Source organism: Oryzias latipes, chromosome 4 (assembly GCF_053564925.1).
Source record: "Oryzias latipes strain Hd-rR chromosome 4, Olatipes_Hd-rR_3.1".
Lineage (NCBI taxonomy): Eukaryota > Metazoa > Chordata > Actinopteri > Beloniformes > Adrianichthyidae > Oryzias > Oryzias latipes.
The window spans coordinates 2,656,828-2,682,069 of record NC_136240.1 but is presented as its reverse complement, the minus strand read 5'-3'; the positions used below and the strand labels follow the sequence as shown (position 1 = coordinate 2,682,069).

Here is a 25,242-nt window from a genome sequence, read left to right as displayed (position 1 = left end):
AGCCCTGTGTGCTTTACAGCAAACGCCACCCGGATCTTACTGTACCGGGACCGTGGACTGAATTGCTCAATGCAAACTGTCAACAGTTCGCTTACTGCGCCGCGGCGGCTTGTTTACAAGCGATCCAGTTTTGAAACATGGACCAATGAGTCAAACAGTTTGTCTAAATCTTAGTCTGTGTGTAGGTTGGAATAAAACCACAACCTGGTTCACTCTCCATCCATACTGCTGCAAAAACCGCTTTCTGCTGCTACTTCCGTGTCACTGTGACCCACATTCATTCCAGAGGGGAAAATAAAAGCAAGAATGACCGATCTATTATTGTCTAGATGAAAATCAGAAAAATATCATTAGATTTAGGATGTCCAAGCTTGCTGCTTCGCCATACTGCCCATCTGATGTGGAGCATCAGATGGGCAGTATGAACAAAACCACAAACCTGCAAGTTGCCAGGCTGAATGTCTGCCATCACTTTAAAAAATATTCTCAGAAATTACATTCAAAGCTTATTTATAACTTTGAAGTGAAGATTCTGGTGTCAACTCCATCAATACACAAGTTTACCCAAAACCAAAACAAAAATACCTTCAATTTTTCTTTATTTCTTTATTCCATACAAATGTTTACAATCCTGAATTTAAAATAAATAAGAAATCTTGGCAGCATCTATTCAAAGAAATATTGATTGAATCAGCTGGGCTCACACTCTGCTACAGAAACAGTAAAAATGTGAAAAATGCAGTCAGTCAATCTCAGCCCTGGTCTGGTGAAAACTCTGGTAACAAAAGGAGGTTCCTTGGTTTTTGAGTAGATCCTGGTTCTTGTATGGGGAGGTTTCTCTGTGAATGACTGAGCGTGTCATAAAACCAAACCCTAAGCACAGAAAAACGGGACATGAACACGGCCCTCACCAGACCGTCCCAGACGCTACAAATAAACTAGGGTTACCAGGGAAACGGTGCTCGTCCTGAAGTCAAACACAGTCTGTGGAAGTGCAGTGAACATCATGCAAGTGTGAGGCTGCCACATGTCATGCATAGATCCCTCTGGACAGACTGGTAGGAAGACATGAGGCGTCCACAGCGGCGAGCAGCTTCACTCTCCAAAACATTCTTCATCGTTGTCTGAAAGACAGAACATCCAGAACGTTCTCTCCCCTGATGGAAACCTTCTGCTAAACTCGGGTAACTTTAAAAACAGATCAAATACAGAAAGTTTTAGAGAGTGCATTTCTGAATCATTTTTACACAAAACCTAAACACATATTTACTGCAGTCAAAGGACGAGAGCGTTTTGGTAAATCCCTATTTTGTTGGAGAAAAACAAAATATTCATCATCCCTTTGTTTACACTCTCTCCTGCTAGCTTACAGCCCCTCACACCCCCAAGCTGACAAAAGTGGTGCAACAAATATAGCGAGCAGAATTGGAGCTATCCATCCGTCCAGTTCTGATCCAGATTCCAGCTCAGACCAGGAAAACAGAGACCTTCATGGATCTGTTGGTCTGACAGTGGATGATCAGAATGGAGCAGAGCGGAGAGTTTGAGGACCACCCAGAGTATTTTCTACGTCACACTACAAACCTTTTTCATCTGCTCCTGAGTATTTGAATAAAGAAAGAATATGCTTAATTTTCCCTAAGCATGTCCTCCAAAATGGCTACAAGAGCAGCACTTTCATCTGAGTGGGTCTTTATCCCTTGTGCTATCTTATGGGGTCCAGTTGACCCCCCCCTTCCATTGACGTGTTCTCCCTACCATGACAAAGGTGGATAAAGGTGGAAAGATTTCATGTAATCCATGGACACCAGTGAAGATCACAAATCATTGAAGAAAAAAGGTTCAGAGCTCTGTCTAGTGCAGGGGTCGCCAACCCTGTGCTCGTGGGCGCACCCCTTGTGGAGCCCGCAGGGAGTGCACCCTTTCTTTTTTTTTTTTTTTTAAATTGAAGCAATAATTAACAATAATCAAACAATTATGGCGTGTACGTCAATGTCAACAATATCAATTCTGAGATAAATGTAGACAAAAAAACATATGAAAACAAATGTAACTTAAAAAAATAATCAATGAAAATAAGGGTCTATTACAAAAGTTGAAATAGATCAAATAAATTACATAATGTTTGGGCATTCTTATGATTCATGTAATGTAAAGATTTAGAGAATAGGTTGAGACGGTTTAGTAATCCATTAATGTGAGGTTTCACCTTTAAGAATTTACAAGTTTGAATAAAATTCTTTGATATTACAATCAGTGCATTAATCAGAAAGTCCAGATTTTTGTGAATTAATTGTAATCGAATTTTAATTGTATTCCAATTTAAAGGGTTAATGATGATGTTTTTGGATTTGAGCCAATTATGAAAAGAAGACCAAAACTCTTTTACATGAAAAACTTCAAAGAAAAGATGTTCCACAGTTTCTAGGTCATTTCCACAAAAGACACAAAGACCACTGTCCCAGTTAAAGCGAGAATGTAAAAAATGATTGGCAAGGTAAATATCATTTAACGGGAATGCTCCAAAAATAGCACTGCTCATATAGGAAATAAGTCTATTGTGGCGATCTGGGAGCTAGCCCCGCCTTCAGCTTTTAAAACTCATGGGAAGTGGGGAATCTTGGTTGTGTTAAATCGCTCACCATAAGTGAGGGAGCTGTGAGCAGAAGTGAGCTTAAGGCTGTTTGGCTGGTGGTGGGTGTGTTAAAAAAAACGGACAGATATGATTGTCCACTAACTTATGTGACTGGCGTTCTCAACAAACCGGGGTTGGGCTTAGCATGGGGCACGGGTGGCAGGTCTGGACATGTACAGTGGGGCCACTACTAAGTAAGAGGATAGTGAATTAAGACTTGGGCGCAACGGTACCGGCCTGGATATTAGAGGGTGTTGATTCAGTGCTTGCTATTAGTAATTGTGTAACTTTAGTTCTGCTATCATGAAATACATGGCAGAGTATGGAACGGCCTGAAACTTGCAAATCGGCGCTCCCACCTTTGAGAAAGAGGTGAGTGTGTGTGAGGAGGAGAAGAGGAGGGGTAGTGGGTGCAGGTTGTGAGGTAAAACAGCGCATGGTGACCATTGCGCAACACCTGGATCATGACGTGGCTTAAATGACTCAGCTCATTCTAATAATGTCCTTCTTCTCTAACTATTGCGGACATTTTTAATACGGTTGTTTAGTTGGTGATAGTAACGTATAAATAAAGACAGCAGGTAATGTAGGCTGGGAAACAGCTGCACTTTTCTAGACCATAAATAAACTATAGATCATTTGTTTATGAAAGTATTAAGGATGTTGATGTTGCACAAAATTAGGAAAATGCCAAATATTTTTGGAGTAATCCCAGTGATGAGTTCTGTGATTTAGTTTTTAATGTTTTATGAGACCTAAACATGATTTTCACAATAACAAGTTTTTAAATAATCAAATCCCTCTGATACGTTTCACAAAAACACACACAGGACCAGAGACACACACAGAACATCACACACCAAGCAGAAATGAACTTAGTGCTAAAAATGATGTCAGGAGTTCAGCTCTAAGAAAATGACAAAAGAGCAAAGAAAACAGAATAATTTGATTTATTATTTCTAATTATTAATATTTCCTGGCTTTGTTTGTTCATATTTGCATAATTTTGATAGAATATATTTATTATTCTGGATTAATATTCTTGTCTGTTTTTATTCACATTTATGTTTAAAAAGTTAAAATTAAGTTAAAGTGTTAAAGGTTTAAAAGTGTGTTCAATAAATGTTTATCTTGTTTGGCCCGCAACCTAAAGAGTCTTTTGGATTTAGGCCCCCTCTGCAACAGAGTTTGACCCCCCCTCTAGTACGAGTCTAGGAAATTCATGCATGTTTTTGTGTAAAATGAGCAAATAAAAATAGGGCACACACAAGGACGTCCTCAAATTGTATTTGTGTGTGTGGGGGGGGGGGGGCACCTCATACCACTAAGTGCCCATGAAATAGCCCTCAGTCTCAAAAAGGTTGGTGACCCCTGGTCTAGTGGGTCTAGATGACCCGACTCCCCATATTAAAGTGCCTAGGATAGACCAAGGGTTACATGTGAAGAAACAAGACATCAGAGGAAACAGACCCAAAGATCGTCAGCTAACCGATGAAAGATCCAAACAAAAAGTGGGATTTTGGACTGATCTGCAGCGTTTTGGGAAGCAAACACACACTCACCTTCCTGGTAAGCACCGTCTGCCATCACTAGGTGGAGGATGTTGGGGTACAGATGCTGGTGCTTTGTTCCAAGTATGCTCAAAACCAAACTGGAGCCCAGCTCTATATTTTCATCTTCATCCTCATGAATAGCCTTGGAGAAAGAAAAAAGGCGTCTGTTGAGTCGCTTGGCATCAAATCAACATATTACAGGAAGGTCATGAATAATTCCCAACCTTGATCTTATTGTAGGCTTCAATGAACTTCTCAAAACCCATCTGCTGCTCCAGGTCGAAGCGCAGCTCTTCCAGCCGACTGAAGATGCTGTCGTGATGCTCAGACGCCCCCCCCTGGTCCTCCTCACTGCCATCTATAGTGGAGCAGAAAATCCCATCCGTAAACCACTGGCTCAGAGTTAAGAGGGTAGGACTCTGGGTAATCAGATTACATGAGCGACCTTTAGTTTTCCCAAACAAACATGTTTACATGATCATTTTACAGGTCGAGAACGACTCTGAGACCACACAGTTCCCAAACTGTAAACTCTGCCATGATGGGCCTGTTCAAACTGTGGGGCAATGCTGTGCACAGCGCGTCCCACCCCATCAGGAACACGAGCCGAGGTATCCGCCGCATACGCAGAGGCGGGAAAACCTGCTCATGTCCTTCTGAGGAGTCTCCACCCTCACTGAAATCCAGGCCTTCAACTCCCCGAAATGTCTTGCTTCTGTTACGACTGCACTAAGAAAGCATCGGGAACAAACTACGGTGGCCCTGAAGTGCCAATCACATAAATCACTCAACACCAAAACAGGTTAAAGATCACAAGGACAATTAAAAATGTAAAACAAATGATTATAAAAAAATAACATCACATTTTGGAAATCAACACAAATTTACAGAAACATAAAAACGATTTCTAAAAACAAAAGTCATTTCTAGAAATCATAATGAAATGTTAAAAAATGAAACAAAGTAAGCAACCCAAAAAGGATGATGGCATTTGTGAAGACGAGGGAACGCAGAAGAAGGTTTTACCTGAACTGGCAAACAGCTGATTAAACAATCAGCAAACGTGTGCAGTGGGCGTGGCCAGAAGCTTAAAGAAATCTCCTCTGATGGAAGATATCGCCATGACAAAGAACTTCCCGCCAAAAAGGTGAACAAACATCATCATCCAATCAGTGACGTCCCCTGATACCCACCTGATCCAGTTTCTCATACGTTACATTTTTAACATTTCATCTTCATTTCTAGAAATTACTTTTGCTTTCCAAAATGTTTCATTTTACATTTTGTTTCATTTTTGTTAAATTGTGATTTTTTATTTATTTATTTATTTGGAACCCTTTTTTTTGGAATATTGTTTTGATTTCTAAAATATTTTCTTATCACTTCTTTTTTGTTCTTTCAACTTGTTGTTGTGATCTTTCATTTGTTTTAGCATTGAGTGATTTAATGATGTGATTTGCCCTTCAGGGCCACCGTACAAAACCCTACAATGAACCACTTGTGAGTCTAAAAGGGAAGGCTGCAGTGGTGACGACCTTTTTTTAGAGCTGGAAGTCAAATAGAATGAATTACAGATATGTATGTTCACAATGTCTGATCTTCTTCTTCTTTAGCAGTCCGTCGATGTCGACGATGACGTGGGGAGGAGCTTGTGCCTATGGCGTATGTGGGAGGACATCCCAATGTCTGATATACATCCTCATAACTTCCACTTCCTGCTGGAAGCTCCGCCCCCTGATTCTAGATTCATAGAGTTCATGTCCTGAAGCCAACGAGGGTTCAGGACACACAGTTGAGTTTGAAGACGGTCTGGGGAAGTCTGAAGCTCCTTCCTTCCAAAGATGGCATCTTTTCTCATTCGCACTGGCTGGCAATAACTTTTGAAGCCCCCTTCATGTTGGGGGTGAGCATGGGGGGGGGGGGGCAGGGCAGCCCTTTGAGGACAAACATTCATTTTTAAACAAGCGTTAAAAAACATTTGTGAACGCGTTATTGACACGTTAACAGCTCTAGTCGTGACATGCAGAGGACTGAGTGTGTGGTTTGCAGAACCAATCAGAGGAGGTCACGGGCGGGACACGCTGGAGACAGAGGCACGGCTGTCCCTGAGCCAAAACAGCCACATAGAAAACGCCAAAAAGTACAAACAAATCAGTCCACCCCTGCACTGTACCACACATCTCAGTCCATCCATAGATGTTTGTCCTCAGAGAAGTGGGATGAAGCAGCTTCATGAGTCTTAAAGTGAAGCCTCCTACCTGAATGCCACTCTTCATTCAGCTGCTTGTTATTTCTGCAGCGCTCTTCTCCCATTCCGTTAGACAGCAACTCTCCTGCCTCCTCATCACCAGGACTGCCATTAGAGCATTCCTCATCCTCCTCGTCCGCCTCTTCCTCATCATCATCATCCCCTTCTTCATCATCATCGTCATCCTCCTCCTCATCATCTACAGCCATCTGATTGTTGGGATGCATCTCTGGAGGCTGCCTGCTAAAAAGCTCCTGCTCGGCGTCTCCTGCTGGGTTTCCGTTCAGGTCTCCAGCAGCCATGACCGCCTCTTCCGCCTCTTCCTGCAGCAGCCTCTCCATGGAGGCCCGGATGTCCTGCAGGTCCTCGTCTTCATACGCGCTACAGAGCAGAGCCCACCTCATCACTCAGCTTTCAACAACACAAGCTTCAAACACAGACTGAGCTTTTCAATGCTAGTGTTTTTAAAGTCATTCTTTCTAAATGTCATTCATGTTTGAAGTGAGCCCTTGCTTTGTAAATGTAAATAACTGAACAACATCAGGTGTTTCATCGTCTGGAGATGCCTCACTCTTCAGCTTCTGACTGCTCCTCCTCTTTAGCCGCATCCTCCAAGTCTTCAAGCTCCAGGTTGTTTTCCGGGACAGCATCCGCCGTGCTGGTCGCAGCCCCCTCCCGCTGAGGGCTGAAGAGTCGGCCGAGGTCTGGCAGAGAACACGTCCGCAGCATCTGAGCACGTCAAGAAGACACGCCTCAGTCATGTTTCAGTCAGAGTGACTGGTTTCTAAACAATATTTCTTAGAAAAAAACCCGTTTCTCACTTAGACCCTTTTTCACTCTAAATGAGAACATGTGGGATTTTAAAAAGTTTAACTCAGCCAAAGTTTGACAGAAGTCAGTGTTAACATGACTGAAGCTCCTGAAGTTATCCATTATGAAGACAATAATGCACGAGTGCCCCCCCAGCAGGGACTTGCTGAGGGTGTCCCTGTGCTGTTTAACACGTTCAAAGCGCCCCTCATCACCTTGGGGTTGTTGGCATCGAACATGCCAGTGGACAGACCAATGAGGAGGGCGTTCTGCTGCTTGGAGCGCAGGGGGGACACGGATCGGGAGCGAGAGGCCAGCGAGGAGGAGGACTCGTCCATGGAGGACTGAGGAGAGAGGACTGCTAAGGCGGCAGTGCGTCGGTGGACCGGGGAGCAGAACTTCACGAACAGAGGCTCCTCCTGCTGCAGTGAAGCTACGGTGAGCAGAGGAGGGGAGGATTTCATGAAGATTACAACGACAGAGAGAGAAGATGGCACGGCTCTGCTTCATCTCACCAGACGGTTCGGGGGTTTTCTCTGTCTCCATCATGTCGGTGGGCCTTGAAACAGCATCAAGCGGCCTAAAGGGGAATCCGAGTTCAGTTAAAACTCTTTGGTTTTCTGCTGAGATCATCAACTTTGTTGCTGTTGTAAAAGTCACAAGTTCATATCAAAGCAGCAAGTGGCTTCAAATGGAAAGAAGCCCCAATGTTCACCTGTGCTGCCATGCTTGCTGCACATCAACAGGAGAAGAGGACGCCGGTTTAGGACCCTCCTCCAGAACCACACACTCCAGGTCGACTGGACCTGGAGGAATGGGGAGTGCGTTAGACTGCTTCCATGTTATTGTCCCACTCTGCTCCTGATTCACAACTATTTGAATAAAGAAATATTTAGAAATACAATTTGGAGCTTTATTTTATTTTAGGTGTCCTACATCCTGAGAAAAGTCCTGCAGGAGCATGTTAAAAACACCAGGAACAGGATTCTCCTGGGTGGGTCATTCAAATGATTTTACTGATGATCTTAGAACCGTTCTGACCCTGAGACTCATGGAGGTTGGGGGTTTCTTCAGCCACGCTCTGGTCCTCAGAAGACGTTAATTCTTCAGCCGGGTCAGGCTTATCTGAGGATCATCAGACAAAACAAACATCTGTCAAGTATGTCAGAAAAGTGTAGCTCAATAATCCTTCCTTTCAAAGATCGAAGCGAGTCGACCTTTACGTTTTTGAAATACTGTTTCCTTGATATATTGCGGCTCATCTTTCGGGATCTTGCCCTTTTGCAGATTCAGCACATCTTGGCACACTGTGGGATTAATAAAGTATCATCCAATTCAAATTTTTATATTACATTTGTTTTCTGATTGGCTGTTGTTCTTGTTAATCAGTTTCTTCCACGCCATGTCTCCTGTACAGAGACGCAGCAGTTTGCCAGGAATACACAAACCTTCCATCGTGATCAGATCTTTGTTTTCATTCTATAATCCTGGACTTTGAGAGTGTTCATGTCTGTCTGAGAGAAGTGTATAACATGTGCAGTGAGGAGTTTTACTGCCTTTAACGTCTGTAGTCCTACTTTGTATATTTCCTCTTTTGCGGGACATTAATGGAACGCACCCCCGCGATAAACGAGAGAACAGTGCAGTAAAAAACAAAACTCAACCAACCACAGCCAGACGGCCCATCCTCATTCATGGTGGAAGACGCCATCTGCTGGCTGAGGGGTTGAGGCTCCGCCTCCTGAAGCACTGTCAGCACCTGCCCCACTGGACTGGCCCCCCACTCCTCCCTGGGAACATCTTCCAGCAGCCCCCCCATCTGTATGACATCCCCCACAGTGTGATCTGTCTCAGCACACAGGAAGCACAGATGAGAGTCTCTGCAGCTGCAGACTTTAGAGGAGCCGTGACGAGAGAAGAGCCTGACCAATGAGTGTAAAGCACGTCTCCTCCAAGGTCTGCTGAGCTGCAGGAACGACCAGAGGAAGACCGGCGTCCCACCTCCTCCGGTCCCCACCAGGAGCAGGTCTGTCTTCTGGAGAGGAGGCTGAACCGGGAATGTTGGAGAGGGAATCATGTTCTTTTGTGAAGAAGAAAGAAGCTGTTTGTCATGGAGCCTGAACTTACCTTGTACTGCAGGACACGTCTCCTTTGACGTTTGTTCAGATAAAGGAAGTACAGGGAGCTCGGCCGCCTCCCACTTCCTGCGGTCTCCGTTTGAGGAGGGCGGGTTCTGCTGGACGGCTGGGCCTGGTTCTGAAGGGGCTGGAGCAGACCCCCCCCCCGGGCTCTGGGGCTTCAGGTTTTGGTTGAGTCTTTGCAGAATCAGCGTTTTCTGGCTCTGTTGAATGAAAAAGCTGTCATCTTCACTTCAGGCAGGCGGCTTGTGGGGAAAAGCATAGAAACGAACCTGGATTGCTGCAGCCGGGTCACTGATGGTTTCCTTTGGGGAGGTGATCTGTAAAAGCACACGTTGACCTGCTACAGCTGTCAAACCAAACAGTTCAAGTCAGATGGGAAACACCGACCGCTCCAATGTTCTTCAGGGCGGCTGTCATAGAGATAGCTGGGCTGGATGGGTTGGATGCAGGCGGGGCTGGAGCCTCGGAGTCAGAGGTGGATGAGACGGCTGCACCTCCTCCTGCCAGGCCCTCCTTCAACCCTTTGGATGCAAGCTTTCACAACCCAATTTGTGCTTTAAGAGGGACATCCAGGCTTTGCATGTCTATTGACAGAAGAATGGAGGCTTACATGGTCCTCCCAGGCTCTCTTTTCTCTCTCGTGTGCTTCTTGCCTCTTCTTCTCCAGCTGCTCTTTCAGTACGGCGGCTCGGGCGTTCGCCTGGGCCTGACGCGCACACAAGTACGACGAGATGGAAAAGGAGTCCAACAGACCATGTGTGACCAGGGTTATATAACAAGCCAGAAGATTACAATCTGATGTTCTTGCAGACTCACTTTTAAAGCTTCTATCTTCTTTCTCCTAAGCTCCGCCTCCTCGTTGGCCTCTTGGCTATCTGAGCCATCGCTGTCATACTGAAAAGGGCATCAGTGGTCAAACTTCAGAGCCCCCGCCAACCCGTTCTAATGAGGGAATTTACCTTCTCTCCTCGGAGTCGAGCTTTGATCTGCTGACGCTCGTTGAAGTTCTGCAAGCGGATCTGCCGAAGTCTGGTCAGGTATTCCTGAGAACAGAAGCGCAAATACGACAAACTCAGAGAGAAAAAGAAAGAAGATGAAAGGACAAATGCATGCAAAGCTCAGTTAGCACGCTAAAACCATTCAGAGGGATTAAACAAAAACACAAATGAAAGAAACAAAGGTCAAATTATATTCGAATAGTTAAAGCCCCACTCAGTGAAGTTGTGTTTTTAACATGCAAAACTGCATTTCTGAGTGTTTATTTAAATCGCTGTGAATCAGGATCAGAAAAAAATGTTGTTTCATGGGTGTAGAAAATATGCTTGGAGGGCCACGAGCTCCCTGCTCTGCTCCATTCTGATGCAGACCAACAGATCCATGAACGTCTGTGTTTTCCTGGTCTGAGCTGGAATCTGGATCAGAACTGGACGGAGGGACAGATCTGATATTGCTGCCATTTCTGTTGCACCACCAATGTTAGCTTGGAGGTGTGAGGGGCTGTAAGCTAGCAGGAGAGCATGTCAACAGAAAGTTCTCACTTTTGGGTGACAGGAAGAGGGGTGGGATTGCTCTGCGTCTACAGTCCCACCCACAAAAAGACAATCTGAGTGGGGCTTTAAGGGGAAAAAAATAACTGGAATGATGGTTACTGGGAACATTTCACAAGTGGAGAGCGTGACACCGGTGGATCTACCTGTGGGCATAGCAGACAGATGAGGTTTGCAAAGCCAGACATGCGGTGAGTGAGACTGAGTCTGGGCATCTCTGCACTCCTACCTCCTCCTCCTTGTTGACTTTAGGTCGCCTGCATCCAACTCCACTGGACCGGCTTCCATTGATCGCAGCCAGGTTTTGATGCGCTCCCTGTTTATCGTTTAATTTAACCAGATTTTAGAAACTTGAATCCAGCTGCCACCAAAGTCACAAGCTGGGGCCACATATGAGTGAAGCTCCCCAAAGCTAATGTGAGTACATGCTGAATCAAAAGCCTTTTCTTGTTTGGGCTGATTACATTTTAGCATGTCTCATTAATTATAATGCAGCAGATTTATAAAGAATGGCAGTTAGCGTTAACGTTAGCTAAAACTACGTGATTTGGATAGAAGATTTTATAGTGTATTATAATGTTCATTCCTCATAAAGAACATCCCCAAACTGGTATTTTATAGCAGTTCGGTTGGTAAGGTGAAAGACTACCACGCAGGAAACCAGGGTTTGATTCCTGGAGATGAACGAATCAAATGATCAAATGGCCGAATTAATGGCAAGCAATTAACATCACCCAGTGAAGGCCCTTGGGCATGACCCTTAACGCTACTACCTCCGGACCGCGGGATAAAGTACAACTTGATGAACTATTCAGTCATTTTATTTTATTACCCAATCTCAAATCAGGTAAAATCATTTGTCCTGGACTCCAGGCTGAGCTAAGAGTACACCCACACAAAAAACACACAAACACACATAATGTATGTGTGTTTTTGTGGCAGACCAAAATTGACCCAAAAACAAGCCTGGAGCTCAGGACAAATGTTTTTTTCTACCTGTTCAGTATTTCATGTGTTCCCTGTCTAGATATATGCATATGGTTATGTAAACATTTACCATTTCTATCCTCGGTCTGGATAAACTGCATTAGTTCCAGATAATGACCGTACAGGTGTAGCTGCCTGTGTTTGCCTCTGCATGTTCAAAAATATGGCTGAACTGATGCTTCACATGTTAAACCAAGCAAATCATCAAAAATTCTAGATGCATAACCTGTTTTTGCTGATTTTACATAACTGAAAGAGTGGGTTAAGACTTGCAGAGGTAAAAGGAGAAACAGCAGACAGTTGGGCAGAGCTTCATGATAAGATGCCTTATGGCTCAGAAAAGACTTGGTTTTCCCATTAGAGCTGAACCCAAACAGACGAGACGGCTTTTCTCAGCTCCTTGATTCAGTATTCATTTTACAATATTAGCTTTTTCATGAGTGTAGATTTACAATCTGTAACACAACTGTTGGTCTTTGCTTTAGTCCTGCAGGAGCGCTAGCCGCTCCAGCGCTTTGAACAGAAGGGCGTTTTGGAGTGAGTGCAGAGAAAGCAGAGCCTCTCACCAGCTGGCCCTCAGCACGGACTTTGTTGAGCATGGCCTCCCGCTTCCTCTGCAAGAACTCTTCAACCTGAAAGGCTCGCTCAGCCGCCATCTGACCCCGCTGCCTGAAACATTACCCCACATTACAGCAGCTCGTCTTCTCCAGTTTCCTTCAGATCCGTCGTGGACTGATCCACTCACCGGCTAATGTGCACGTGTTTGGAGACGCACTGCAGCCTCTGAAGCTCCCTCTTGATTGCACTGTGGTTGAAGCGCCTGGAAGAGGTGCTGGGCAGAACCGGACCTGCTGCAGCCGGTTCACCTCTGAAACACAGCAGAGACCCGACACTAAGAGTTCTGTGATGTTTCCCATTAAAGGACGCGGTCATACCGGAGGGGACTGCGCGGTCCCGCAGAGAGCCAGCTGGCATCTTTATGCTGGGGTTTGGCCGTTTGGTCCAAGGCAGGGTGGCTTTGTTCGGGGGGGCTCTTGCTGGAGGCGGGAGCAGGAGAGGCAGCCCCAGCAGCCCGCTTCACAGCTCTCACAAAACACTGAATACAAAAGCTTGTCAGCAGTGACCAGCTTTAGTCTGAAAAGAAACACATCTGAAGGGTGGAACTACCTTTCTCTCTGGGCTGCTGCCTCCACTTGAAGTCAGGATGTGCTTCCAGCCTTGTTCTCTGGCTTGATTTATTCTGGTGATCTGAGGGAAATCACAGGCAGGATTTCATCAGTTTTCTCTAGAGCTTATAGTTAAATCCGGCACGTCCAAAGTCCAGCCCACGGGTCAAATAATAATAATGGATTGGATTTTATCTGCGCTTCCAATGTGTCCATTATTCATTCATACCTGGTGAGGGTAACTACTGATGTAGCCTCAGCTGCCCTGGGGCCATTTTTATTGAACCACTAACGTTAGCCACAGAGGCGTGGCTGCCAGTTGGCGCCTACGGCCCCTCCGACATTCGTACACATTCACACTGCACTGGAGCTGCACTGGAGGATGAAGTGTCCCCCAAGGACACAACGACAGTTAAATGGGGGGAGCAGGAATTGAACCGCCAACCCTTTGGTTATTGGTAGGGTTGTGCCGATGGACGATATTATCGTCCATCGTGATGGGTGACTGACATCCCGATGGAGAGACCACCATCGTGATGCCATGCCCCCGCCACGTTGCGCGTCGACACCATAAGCCGCGGTTACATGTACAAAATATCTTGATGGGATCAATGGTTGGATTAGAATCCAACCGTGTACATGGGCCCAGAAAAATGTTTTCAGAATATAAAAACGTTCACTAAGGTCACACTTTCCATCGGAATAAACCATTCGCACATGCGCAGTAGGGTTTGAAAAACGGAAGGATATAAACTCCGCCGAGCGGCTTTTTTTTTCAAACTTTATTGTATGTAACAGTTCAATACAAAACATTGTTAAACAGCGCCGAGCGGCTATATACATTGACATGTCAGCTCGGTAAAATACGAGATGATCTTCTAAACGTGCTTTTAATAATGTTACGGTTATTATGAAACACCTGTTCGCTCATCATTTGAATTTTAATCCGTGTGGTCAGTTCTTTTTCTGAACGAAGCCAGGATTAGCAGTATGCTAACACGGGCTAACAACATTAGCTTTGGGTGGTTCTGCTTGCTGGCTGCACGTAAACATGTAAGAATAACATCAGCCTTTATTTAGTCGGGACACGACTGGAAACACAAATCCGCGTGATTGTTTAAATGTTTTTTAAGGACTGAGCGACATTTCTGCTTTGAAGCTCAAACCACTGTGTGTGCTGACGATCCGAGCTGTGCACAGACACACACTTTTAGACCCGGTTCTGAGTTCGGTTGCTTGTACCCCTAGAGCTGCGGGACGGATCGCAGTCTTAAATCTCCCACACATACCGCTCATGTACCCCCCCCCCCCCCCCCTTCCCATCAAACACAAAGCTGTAAGTCCGCACTCCCCCGGAAGTGCGGGAGCGGACTACTTCTCTTCTATTTTGTTTGTTACTTTTTTTGTTAAAGTCACCTCCCTCAGTTTATACTGGATCATCGCGGATTAGTCATCAGTAGGGAAATAAAATGAAAAAAGCAAAAAACGAATAGCAGTTATATAAGAACGAAAAATGTAAAAAATACCCCCCCCCCCCCCCCCCACGATGTCATCGTCCATCCCGATGGTTGACAGCAAACATCGTCAACGGCCAATTTAAGGGACATCGCCCAACCCTAGTTATTGGACAACCTGCTCTACTGCCTGAGCCGGCGGCATGCGTGGTCCAAGGACACGTGGAAATTGGAGTGTTTATTTGCTTGAAATATGAAACAACTGTGTTTACCTCCAATCCCAAAAGACTGTGGCCATTTTGAACCGAGACTGAACAGAGCAGAATATGAACTGGAAAGTGGCTTTTAATTTTTGGATTTCCACAAGGACCCGTGAGTCCAATGAAAGCACCACAAAAGAAGAGCTACGAGGTAAAACATCGACTGCCAAGCACTGCAAACCTTTCACTAACGATGAATTTATGACTGTCAGATGAACGTGCTGCAGAACATTTGTCCTAAGAAGAAGCGAGAGTTATAGGAGTTTGCCTGCCTTGTAACTCTGTGGTCCGGAGAATTAAAGACAGTTCATGTGAAATGGAAGGAGAGTTTTTCATTAGACACCTCTCAGTTACTGATCTTTGAGAGGAGTAGACAATGACACAAACGTGAACAAAGAGCTGCTTGACCTCCAGAACCTAAAGGGCCCAACGAGAGGAAACATTTGTTTCTCTGATCTTTGCACTACTGATCAAGAGAACCGTTTGTTATTTTCCTTGATGTAAATCCAGGTTTATTCATTCATCTTCTCCCTCTCAGGCTGCAGTTATACTTTTATTCAATAGTTTACTTGCATTAATCCTGCAGCCTGGTTGGTTGGCTGTCATAGATTTTACCTCATCACACCTGTCCCTCTCTGCTGAAGGTTTGGACGCCCCTGGTTTAAGTCTACCAACGGTGTTTGGTTGTGACAGGTCTAATAGGATTAATATCTGCCCTTTTCTGCCCCCGTGGAGCTGTAGGCCCTTTTATACATGATACACAAGTACATTGGGGGATTTGGATAAAAAGGCAAGAATACACTTTCTGAATGAAACCTAACACGTAAAAAAAACAACCCAAAAAACAAGAAGGATTTGGGTTTAAAACTTCATGTACTGAAGTATATTTTATCCAGTTAAACTAAGCTGTTCATGGGTAATTGTTCAAGTGAGGGGAAATAGGAACCAAATAAATAAATAAGTGCATTCAACTGCATTTGAAATACAGACAAAGAGGCAGATGGCTCCTGAAATGCTCACCTTTTCTTTTTCACATCTCTTCATTTGCTCTGCTTTCAGCATGAACATCTGAAAGACACGTTTTTCAGAAAGGCTGGAACAACTAGGAAAAGCTTTCCTGAAAGAAAACAGTGCAATAACCTGCTCTCTCTGTCTCCTGTCCTTCTCCATCAGCTCCATCCTTTTCTTCTTCATGTTTTCCTGCAATGAGACAAAAGAAATCCTCTTCACTGATCTGACAGAAAGGGGAAGTCTGGTGTCAGGGATGAACCCAGAAAAAGAGCAAATGAAGGGGAACCTTGATAATACTAGTCATAGGGACAAAGAAAGACAGGAGTGGAAGTCTCTGATAAAAGTACCTCCTGCTTTTTCCTCTCCTCCTCCACCTGACTCCCTCTTCTCAGGTGGGCTGCTGGCAGAGGTGCCTAAGCAACACATTCAATTAAAAAAAAAAACCACGAGTGACACATTTAAAACATTTATCTTACAGGAAGAAACTAAACTAGAAAAATGCAATTTAGCTGAAAACATAAGAAGTGAAGAAAATACAAACTGGTTTGTGTTTTAGAGCTGCCCTCCTGTCTGAGGGCTTTCTGGCTCCATCGGTAACTTTCCTCACGGTTAAAGGCACTCCGTATTTGCAGGCTGGTTTGGTGATCTTTAGGGCTACAGTATAAAAAAAGAAACGTAGTACAGAGGGGGAAAAGTATTTGTCCGTCACCAATTCTGCAGTCTAAAAAGATGAGTTTGGTCAGAAATCTTCTTAATAGAAACAATTCGGCTATGAGAGTCAGAATGTAAAAAAGAATCCAGAAAAATCACATTGTTTGATTTCTAAAGAATTTATTTGTATAAATAAAGATCTGGTCTATAATAAAAGTTCACCTAAATACTTCATGTAACCCTAGTTGTCATTGACAGAGTTCAAAGATCTTCTGTAATTTTTCACCAATTTTACACTGTGGCTGCTATTTTGGTCCATTCTTCCCCGCAGATCTCCTCTACAGCTATGATGTTTTGCGACTGTTGCTGGGCAACACAGAGTTTCAACTCCCTCCACTGATTCTCTATTGGATTGAGGTCCAGAGACTGGCTAAAACACTCCAAAATCTTAAAAAGCTTTTTACATAACCTTTCCTGTGTTGCCTGGGCGATGTGTTTGGGATCGTCGTCATGCTGCAAGATCCACCTCAATGTTCTCACTGATGGAAGGAGGTTTCTGTCCAAACCTTCCCCATTCATGGTTCCATCCATCCTTTCCTTAATACAGATCAGTCGTCCTGTCCCCATTGCAAAAAAACGGTCCCATATCATGCTGTTTCCACCCCCATGCGCCACAGTGAATATAATGTTTTTTGGATGCAACTCAGCATTCATCCCCCTCCAAAAACAGTCAGCAGCGTTTCTACCAAAGAGTTCAATTTCAGTCTCATCTGATCATATGACCTTGTCAAAATCTTCCTCTGGATCATCCAGATGGTCTCTGCAGAACTTTAGACAGTTTGTCTGTGTAGTTCTGGACTGTTTCCTCATCGTTCTCTAGATCATTTGTGCCACCATGTCAGATCATCCATGAAACTCCAGATGGGGGGAGAATGTCAGTGATCTTGTATTTCTTCCATTTTCTAATAATTGCTATTACTCTTGTCCTACTATTGTAGATTGGTTCATTCCAGTCTGGTCCAGATCTACAATCTAGTCCCTGGTGTCCTTTGACAGCTCTCTGGTCTTGGTCATGGTGGAAAGTTGCAGTCGGACTGTTTAAGAGTGTGGACAGGTGTCTTTTAAACAGATAACCAGTTCAAACAGGTGACATTATTTCAGGTAATCAGTGGAGGACAGTAGAACTTCTTACAGAAGTCACATTTCTGGGAAGAACAGACTTTTTGCCTGTTTGTTAGAAGTAAATATTTCTATTTTTGCATCTCTATACAAATAAATAAAAAAAAAAAAAAAAAAAAAATCAAACAGAGGGATTTCCAGGATTCTTTTTCCATTCCGTCTCTCACATTTGAAATATTTCTAATGAACATTACAGACCAAACTGATCTTTCATGTGCGACTCCTGAAAACTGACTACGAAGCCCATTGAAACGACTGTTGTTGTAATCTTGGGCTACATAAATTAAATTAAATTGAATTGAATTGATTTGTCCCACCAGATACGGACATTTAGGCAATAAGAGAAGCGATTGTGTGTCAACTCATGAGGTGGCACAAGCCTCATGATCCACCAATGACATCACGGTAGATTATTGTCAAACATCGACTCTCAGTGAACTTCTAAAGCTCTAAAACGAAATTGTTCTGATTGGAGCAAATGGTTGGTTTACCTGTTGGCACCTGTGCCACAACCATTTTAGGCTGTTTGTGAATAAAAGTATGGCGAAATTCCTGAGCAATTATCTGCAATAAACAGACAGCAAATGTTTTTACAGATATTTAATCAGACTCATGCGCATAAAAAGCATTGAGAAACCAGAAAACATACCTGTGGGGGGAGAAACTTCTCTATCCTACAAGACAGGAAGGGCTTTTCTAGGATGCTGCTGACTGACGGCCTCTCTCGGGGGTTTCGCCTGAACAGCTGAGCCAGGAGGGAGCGCAGCTCTGGGGAGTAGTGGACTGACACAGGGGGGTACGAGCCCCGGATGATCTTGAGAACCAAGTTCTTCATGTTTCCAGCCTCAAACTAAACAGAAAACAAGCAAACAAACACACACACAGACTGTGAAGGCTTCCCCCGCCAGGGCGCCACAATGAGAGGAAGACTTCAGACCTGCGATATTAGTGATTCATATTGCCATGACGGTTTGAAATGTGATCCAAGAACAAATAGCAACAAGAAGCAGAGGAGGTGGGCATTTTACATAAAAGGCTCTGTTTGGCTCGTTAAATACCTCCAAGCTGCCGTAATATTCTTTCAGCATGCGCGTAAACATTTAAGGTAACCACTCATGGCAGTTTCCACCGTCTTTTGCATCTCATCCATTGCCATGTCAAAGAATGTGCGGTATATTGTGCAGCCTAATCTCAGCCTCCAGTGGAAACTTGAACTTTTGTCATGTTGAACCTGTAAAAGTTTGTTCAAATGTTTCCATACTGGATTTTTTTCCTTTTAAACTCATAGTGATATTGAGTATTGATACATGAATAAAAAACAACAGCATTTCCGTTTCACTGCAACCGTTTCAGTTAGATAAAAGTCAACATAGCTTACTTTTTCTCCAAATCCTCATCATCTATAAAGGAGATGGGCATCCAGCATAAAGGAGCTCCATCTGATTGGTCAAATGAATTAGGGACTCCATTTGATTTGTTAAATAATTCAAGCTGCTATGTTTTGGTATGTGGGTGAGCATTTCAGGCAGGCATGTCCAAAGTCCAGCCCATAGGCTGCCTTTAGATTACCAATGGCCCACAGGGTCCTATCATAAAATCAATAATAGCCCCAGTATTTCCCCAAAACTGTGTATGATTTTTTGATTGTGGTTGGCTAACATAAATTTGGCAAATTCACACATTAACGGTCATTCTGGTAAAGCGTATTTAGGTGCGTTTGTGTTTTTTATGAAAAAATGAAAAGTATACCAATGCAGTAAAATTACTAGTTTATTTGCATTTAATGTAATTAAAATAGTTCACAGCACGTCAGGCTGAATGGCCCTCATCAAATCTGACTCTCTCTGTAAAAAGTATGGACCCCCTGACTTAAAGTAAGCATTTATCGCATTTTATGCCGTTTTTGTAAATACCCGGATCACACAAGCGGATATCGCGATGACAACACATTGTCAATTAATTGTGCAGGTCTATTCAGCACACGGGCAAAAAGACCATCATGCACCGCTTTAGTACTCACTGCATGCTTCAGGGTGCACATCTCATACAGGACACAGCCGAGAGCCCAGATATCACTGAGGAAGGATGAGAGAACATAAACATGGGGCAGAGAATGTGAGCAAGGGCATCGTCATCAATGAGAAAAACGGACATTTCATCTGGAAAAACAAATAGAAGGAGACTTGCTAAGTTTACTACACCCATTGTAAATGAAAAGAAATAAATTACATGTAAACCTAAAACAGACACAGAAAATCAATATCTCTTTCATGCTGATGCACATGATCAGATTTCATCAATAAAGAGGACACCCTGTTCTGACATTAACCTGATGCCAAACATCCTCTGTGCCACATGATGTCATGATGGACAGCTGGGACAAACAGAAACCTCCTGCTGTTAAAAGGAGACAGTCATACCTTTTGTTGTTGTATGGTTTGTTTTCACAAATCTCTGGCGATAAGTAATATGGCGTTCCAATGCAAGTCCTGGCCAGCTCTACAGTGCTATGACAGAGAGAAGCGCCGTCTTTAAGTCTAGTATGTTTCTAGTAGGTGCAGAACCGTTCAGAACATGTACCTGTTCAGGACCCTCGCAATCCCAAAGTCTCCAAGCTGCACCGTCCCATCTTTGGTCAGAAATATGTTCTGCACACGCATGAAAAAACGGGAACAGTGTAGAGCTTTGGCTAAAACAATGAGGTCTGGATGAGGGAAGCAGTACCTGTGACTTGATGTCCCTGTGCAGAATCTTGCGACCATGCACGTGTTTGAGCGCCAAACAAATCTGCACAAACCAGTCCAAGATCTTTGAGGGGAGAGAAGCAGGTCAGCACCAGCATTGCTCCTGGCAGAGATGACCACGGCTTGATTTGATCAAAATAAAGAATCAAATCATGCTTTACTTGGTCTTCAGAGAAAAGCACTCCTTTCTGAGAGTTGATCTTCTTGAACAGGTCTCCGCCCTCACAGTAGTCCATTACAATGTACAAACAACCGCCCTCTGGAAAACACAAAACAACAACACTGTGCCGGTTATCTAAAGTTTTCACAGCTTTCCCAGACGTCTTTTATTTATAAATATGCAGTTTTCAGCCAAATTCGGTTTTCTAGAACATAGTTTCTGCAGAGCAGCAGGAGTTCATTAGAAATTCACCAGGACCCCTGGTGCGGATTAAACCTGCCCCCATTTCCCATTATCCATCTGTTTACACATTCTCCCGATGGCTTACAGCCCCTCACACCCCTGACATGACATTAGTGGTGGAACAAAACTGGCAGCAATATCGTAGCTATGCAGCCGTACAGTTTAGCCCAGATTCCAGCTCAGACAAGGAAAACGTTAAAGAGCCACTCCAGTGAAAATCCTGTTTTTGGTGTTTTTAGCATGTTCTTGTAGATTTTTGTCACAATAGAGGACATTACAGAATTTAGAATTAGAATTGCTTGTCTTTTCAAATCGTTATGAATCAGGAGCAAATAAAAAAATAAATTTGAAAAAGCTTTTATTTTTATTGTGATGTAGAAACTGAATGGCCACCAGCTTCCTGCTCTGCTTCATTCTGATCATCCACCTGCAGACCAACAGATCCATGAACGTCTCTGTTTTCCTGGTCTGAGCTGGAATCTGGATCAGAACCGGACAGATGGACAGATCTGATTTCGCTGCCATTTTTGTTGCACCGCTAACATTAGGTTGGGGGCGTGAGGGGCTGTAAGGTAGCAGGAGAGAGTGTAAACAAAGGGTTGTTGGGAAATCAGCGGAGGCTTACTTCCACGCCAACAGTCCCGCCCACAACTCAGAGGTGAATTTTGAATGAATTCTTACCTCGCTGCACAACTTTTGTCTGGAAGACGACAAAGATTTTTGGACTTTGGCTCAAAACTGTAGAATCATAATTGAAAGACCACTGGGAACACTTTGAAAATTTATCAAAATATGAATGGAGTGGGAATTTATTCATGTATTCATCTTCTGCCGTTTTATCCCTTTCGGGGTCACGGGGCTGCTGGAGCCTATCCCGGCCACTTGTGGGCGAAGGCAGGGGACACCCTGGACAGGTCGGCAGTCTGTCACAGGTGGGACTTCAACGGATCTAATTTTGAGCAAGCATCAGAATAGGGCGGAGCAGGGGGCTTGTGGCTCGCCACCTGTAGCAGCTACATCACAGCCCCAAGCTTATTCCACATGCATCTGCTCCTGATTCACAACGACTTGAATAAAGAAACACTCAGAAATGCAATTTTAAGCTTCATTTTCTTTATACATGTCCTCCATCACTAGAAAGGGCACGAGAACTCTTAGACTCTTTAGATGATCAGGTGATCTCTGAACTGTCCATACCTTCAAATGACTCCTTATACTGGACAATGTTGGGGTGACTCATGTTGGCGAGAACAGACACCTCTTTCCGAGACTCCCGCCTCTCTTTGGTTGACATCTGCCAAAAGCAACATGGATGTCATTAGAGTCAGCCTACAGCACATGCTAAGGCTAATAGAAATCAACTCTTCTTCTTCTTCTTCTTTTTAAAGGAGGTTACCCCAGAGATGCCAATCTCCTTAATGACATACTGGCGTCCATCCTCTTTCGAGTTGACTAGGATGGCCTTCCCAAAGGAGCCCTCCCCGATCTGCTTCACGTTTTCGTACTTGTCCATGTCACTGAAATGACCTGCTCCACATGCTGGCTCTGAAATGGCATCAGAAACGACTCTATGCCTTAAAAGCTTCCGATTTTAGAGCAAAATTTCGCTCATTATACTGAATTTCTTCCTAAGTGTGCAGAGAAGCAGGTGATGATGATGCGGACAGACAGAGACGCAGCTGCCAGATCATGGCTAACCTCACCAGAGGCTCCACGAAGATGAAAAGGGTTCGTTAAATAAAAGCCCCATAACAACTCAGAACATTTACTAAAACATCTAAACAAGCAAGAGTTTAGTCAAAGTCACAAACCGTCTGAAAATGAGCTTACCATCAGTCTTTTTCCGCTGCTATTTTGCCGAACGTCTGGTTTGTGCTAAAGCCACATATGCCCTGACAGCAATCCCCTTCCTGCATTCTGATTGGTCAGCTTCAAGAAGCCGTTCAGGGATTGGTTCATTTTAACTCTCATCATCTTCCTTGACAATTTCCCGCCTCCTCTCTGGATTTCCTCCCTCCCTCCTCTCTGGATCTGTTGCTGTGGACGTTTGTCTTAACAACTGGGTATGGCAGCCCAAAATAGACAAAAATAAGAACACCGGAAAAGCGCCGAACGAGCCAGTTATGAGACCGTTTCTGAAAAGACCCACGTTATTTACTTCTTGTGCACTTAAGTGTATACTTATCCCTTTAATTAGATCAAATTTAATCTTAGTTATATGTATAATTGATAAAAAGCAACCAGAACACATGTTTACGGACACCTTCAGTAGAAAATGTTGTCCATGCAAACAGAAATAATTCCGTTGTGCTTTCCTCTGTCTTCTTCTTTGCAAAGAAAGAGTTTTAAACAAATACATCAGAAAAGAGCTAAATCTTTTGAACCTATAGCCTATAAATACAAAGGTAAAAATAATCTTTGTTGGCACTTTGAATCATGATAATGGGCGATTCCAGAATTGGAATCACCCATATTTTGATGATAAGTAAATCTTCACCTTTCCAATTCAGTGCTACATATTCATTAATAATAGCTAATAAATTGTCAAAGGCTTGATTTTCTCAGCTTACAGGTCAATTGTACATTTTTATTACATTATATGCAGTGGGTCAAAAATGTGTTCAGTCAGCCACCAATTGTTTAAGTTCTCCCACTTAAAAACATTACAGAGGCCTGTAATTTTCATCATAGGTAAACCTCAACTATGAGAAACACAATGAGAAAAAAACAGCAAAAAAAAATTCTCCAATTTTTAAAGAATTCATTCGTAAATTATGGAGGAAAATAAGTATTTGGTCAATAAAAAAGTTCAACTCAATACTATTTATTTACCCTTTGTTGACAATGACAGCAGTCAGACGTTTTCTGTAAGTCTTCACAAGGTTTTCAAAAACTGTTGCTGGTATTTTGGCCCATTCCTCCATGCAGATCTCCTCTAGAGCAGTGATGTTTTGGGGCTGTCACTGGGCCACACGAGCTTTCAACCCCCTCCAAAGATTTTCTATGAGGTTGAGATCTGGAGACTGGCTAGGCCACTCTAGGACCTTGAAATGTTTCTCATGAAGCCACTCCTTTGTTACCCGGGCAACGTGTGTTTAGGATCGTTGTCGTGCTGAAAGATCCAACCATGTTTCATCTTCAGTGTCCTTGCTGATGGAAGGAGGTTTTCACTCAAAATCTGAGGATACATGGCCCCATTCATTCTTTCCTTTACATCAGTTGTCCTGGTCCGTTTGCTGAAAAACAGCCCCAAACCATGATGGTTCCACCACCATGCTTTACAGTAGGTATGGTCTTCTTTGGATGCAACTCAGCTTTCTTTCTCCTGCAAACAGTAGAGTTCTTACTAAAAGTTCTATTTTGTTTTCATCTGACCATAGGACATTCTCCCAATCCTCTTCTGGATCATCCAAATGCTCTCTAGCAGACTTTAGACGGGCCTGCACATGTACTGGCTTTAGTAGGTGGACACGTCTGGCCCTGCAGGGTTTGAGTCCCTGGCGGTGTCGTGTGTCACTGATGGTATGTAGGTATGTATTTGGTCCCAGTTCTCTGGAGGCCTTTCACCAGGTCCCCCATGGGGTCATGGGACCTTGGGGTGAAATCTAATAATTGCTCCCACAGGTGATTTCTTTACACCAAGCTGCTTATCTATTGCAGATTCAGTCTTCTAGCCTGGTGCAAGTCAACAATTTGGTTTCTGGTGTCCTTAGACAGCTCTTTGGTCTCCGTAGTAGAGTTTGGAGTATGACTGTTTGAGGTCGTGGACAGGAGTCTTTATATAGAAACCAGTTCAAACAGGAGCCATTAATACAGGTAACCAGTGGAGGACAGAGGATCCTCTACAGAAGAAGTTACAGGTCTGGGAGAGACAGAAATCTTGATTGTTTGTGAGTGACCAAATACTATTTTCCACCTAACATATTCTGTAAAAATCAGATGTGATTTTCTGTTTTTTTTCTTTTCTGATTTTGTCTTTCAGTTGAGGTTTACCTTTGATGAAAAATACAGCCTCTCTTATCTTTTTAAGTGGGAGAAATTAAACAAAAATTGTGTCTGACTTAAAACTTTTTGCCCCACTGTGTGTTTAAAGCATGCCTTCTTTTTCCTCCTTGATTTAAAATTTCTGTAAGTTTAAGACTTTATGATTTTATTCTTAACCCTTGTGCTATCTTAGATGACCCCCCCTCCCCCCTTCCATTGACGTGTTCTCCCTACCATGACAAATGTGGATAAACGTGGAAAGATTTCATGTAATCCATGGACACCACTCTGGTGGGTGAGATTGTCTCACTGAGCTGTAAAATGCAGATGCAGTTTTTTTAGTTGGCTGGTTCCATTGTATCATTTCCTGAGTTGGTGTTTGCTTTAACAGGGGTCTCTTTACTTGTGTGGACAAAAAGCAGCTTCTCCATTGGAGGTATTTCCAAAAGTCCACTTTATGTATGTGGTA

General features: G+C 43.6%; 1 protein-coding gene across 4 annotated transcripts; it reads right to left on the bottom strand.

Moving 5' to 3' along the window:
- Nucleotides 1-591: 591 nt before the first annotated feature.
- On the bottom strand, nucleotides 592-22,850 carry nek1 (NIMA-related kinase 1). Of its 4 annotated transcripts, XR_002873127.2 has the most exons (37): nucleotides 22,620-22,850; nucleotides 22,186-22,334; nucleotides 21,987-22,083; nucleotides 20,548-20,645; nucleotides 20,367-20,450; nucleotides 20,223-20,290; nucleotides 20,063-20,149; nucleotides 19,663-19,717; nucleotides 18,292-18,492; nucleotides 18,134-18,206; nucleotides 16,354-16,466; nucleotides 16,160-16,225; nucleotides 15,942-16,001; nucleotides 15,822-15,869; nucleotides 13,089-13,169; nucleotides 12,857-13,017; nucleotides 12,667-12,789; nucleotides 12,488-12,590; nucleotides 11,164-11,250; nucleotides 10,347-10,430; nucleotides 10,204-10,281; nucleotides 9,998-10,093; nucleotides 9,775-9,921; nucleotides 9,657-9,704; nucleotides 9,374-9,587; nucleotides 9,174-9,293; nucleotides 8,915-9,091; nucleotides 8,288-8,371; nucleotides 7,962-8,052; nucleotides 7,762-7,826; nucleotides 7,462-7,679; nucleotides 7,008-7,165; nucleotides 6,447-6,817; nucleotides 4,413-4,546; nucleotides 4,198-4,330; nucleotides 949-1,124; nucleotides 592-873 (listed from the first exon to the last, which is right to left on the bottom strand). XR_002873127.2 is itself a non-coding variant. In XM_023953888.2 (36 exons), the coding sequence occupies exons 2-36, from the start codon at nucleotides 22,300-22,302 to the stop codon at nucleotides 1,096-1,098; spliced, it is 3,969 nt and encodes a 1,322-aa protein (XP_023809656.1). In that variant the 5' UTR covers nucleotides 22,303-22,334; nucleotides 22,620-22,850; the 3' UTR covers nucleotides 592-1,095. The 4 variants fall into 4 exon arrangements, 2 of the variants coding, with proteins under 2 accessions (XP_023809656.1, XP_023809657.1); XR_013655435.1 differs by lacking the exon at nucleotides 11,164-11,250 and having other exon boundaries at nucleotides 22,620-22,830; XM_023953888.2 differs by having other exon boundaries at nucleotides 592-1,124.
- Nucleotides 22,851-25,242: the final 2,392 nt, after the last annotated feature.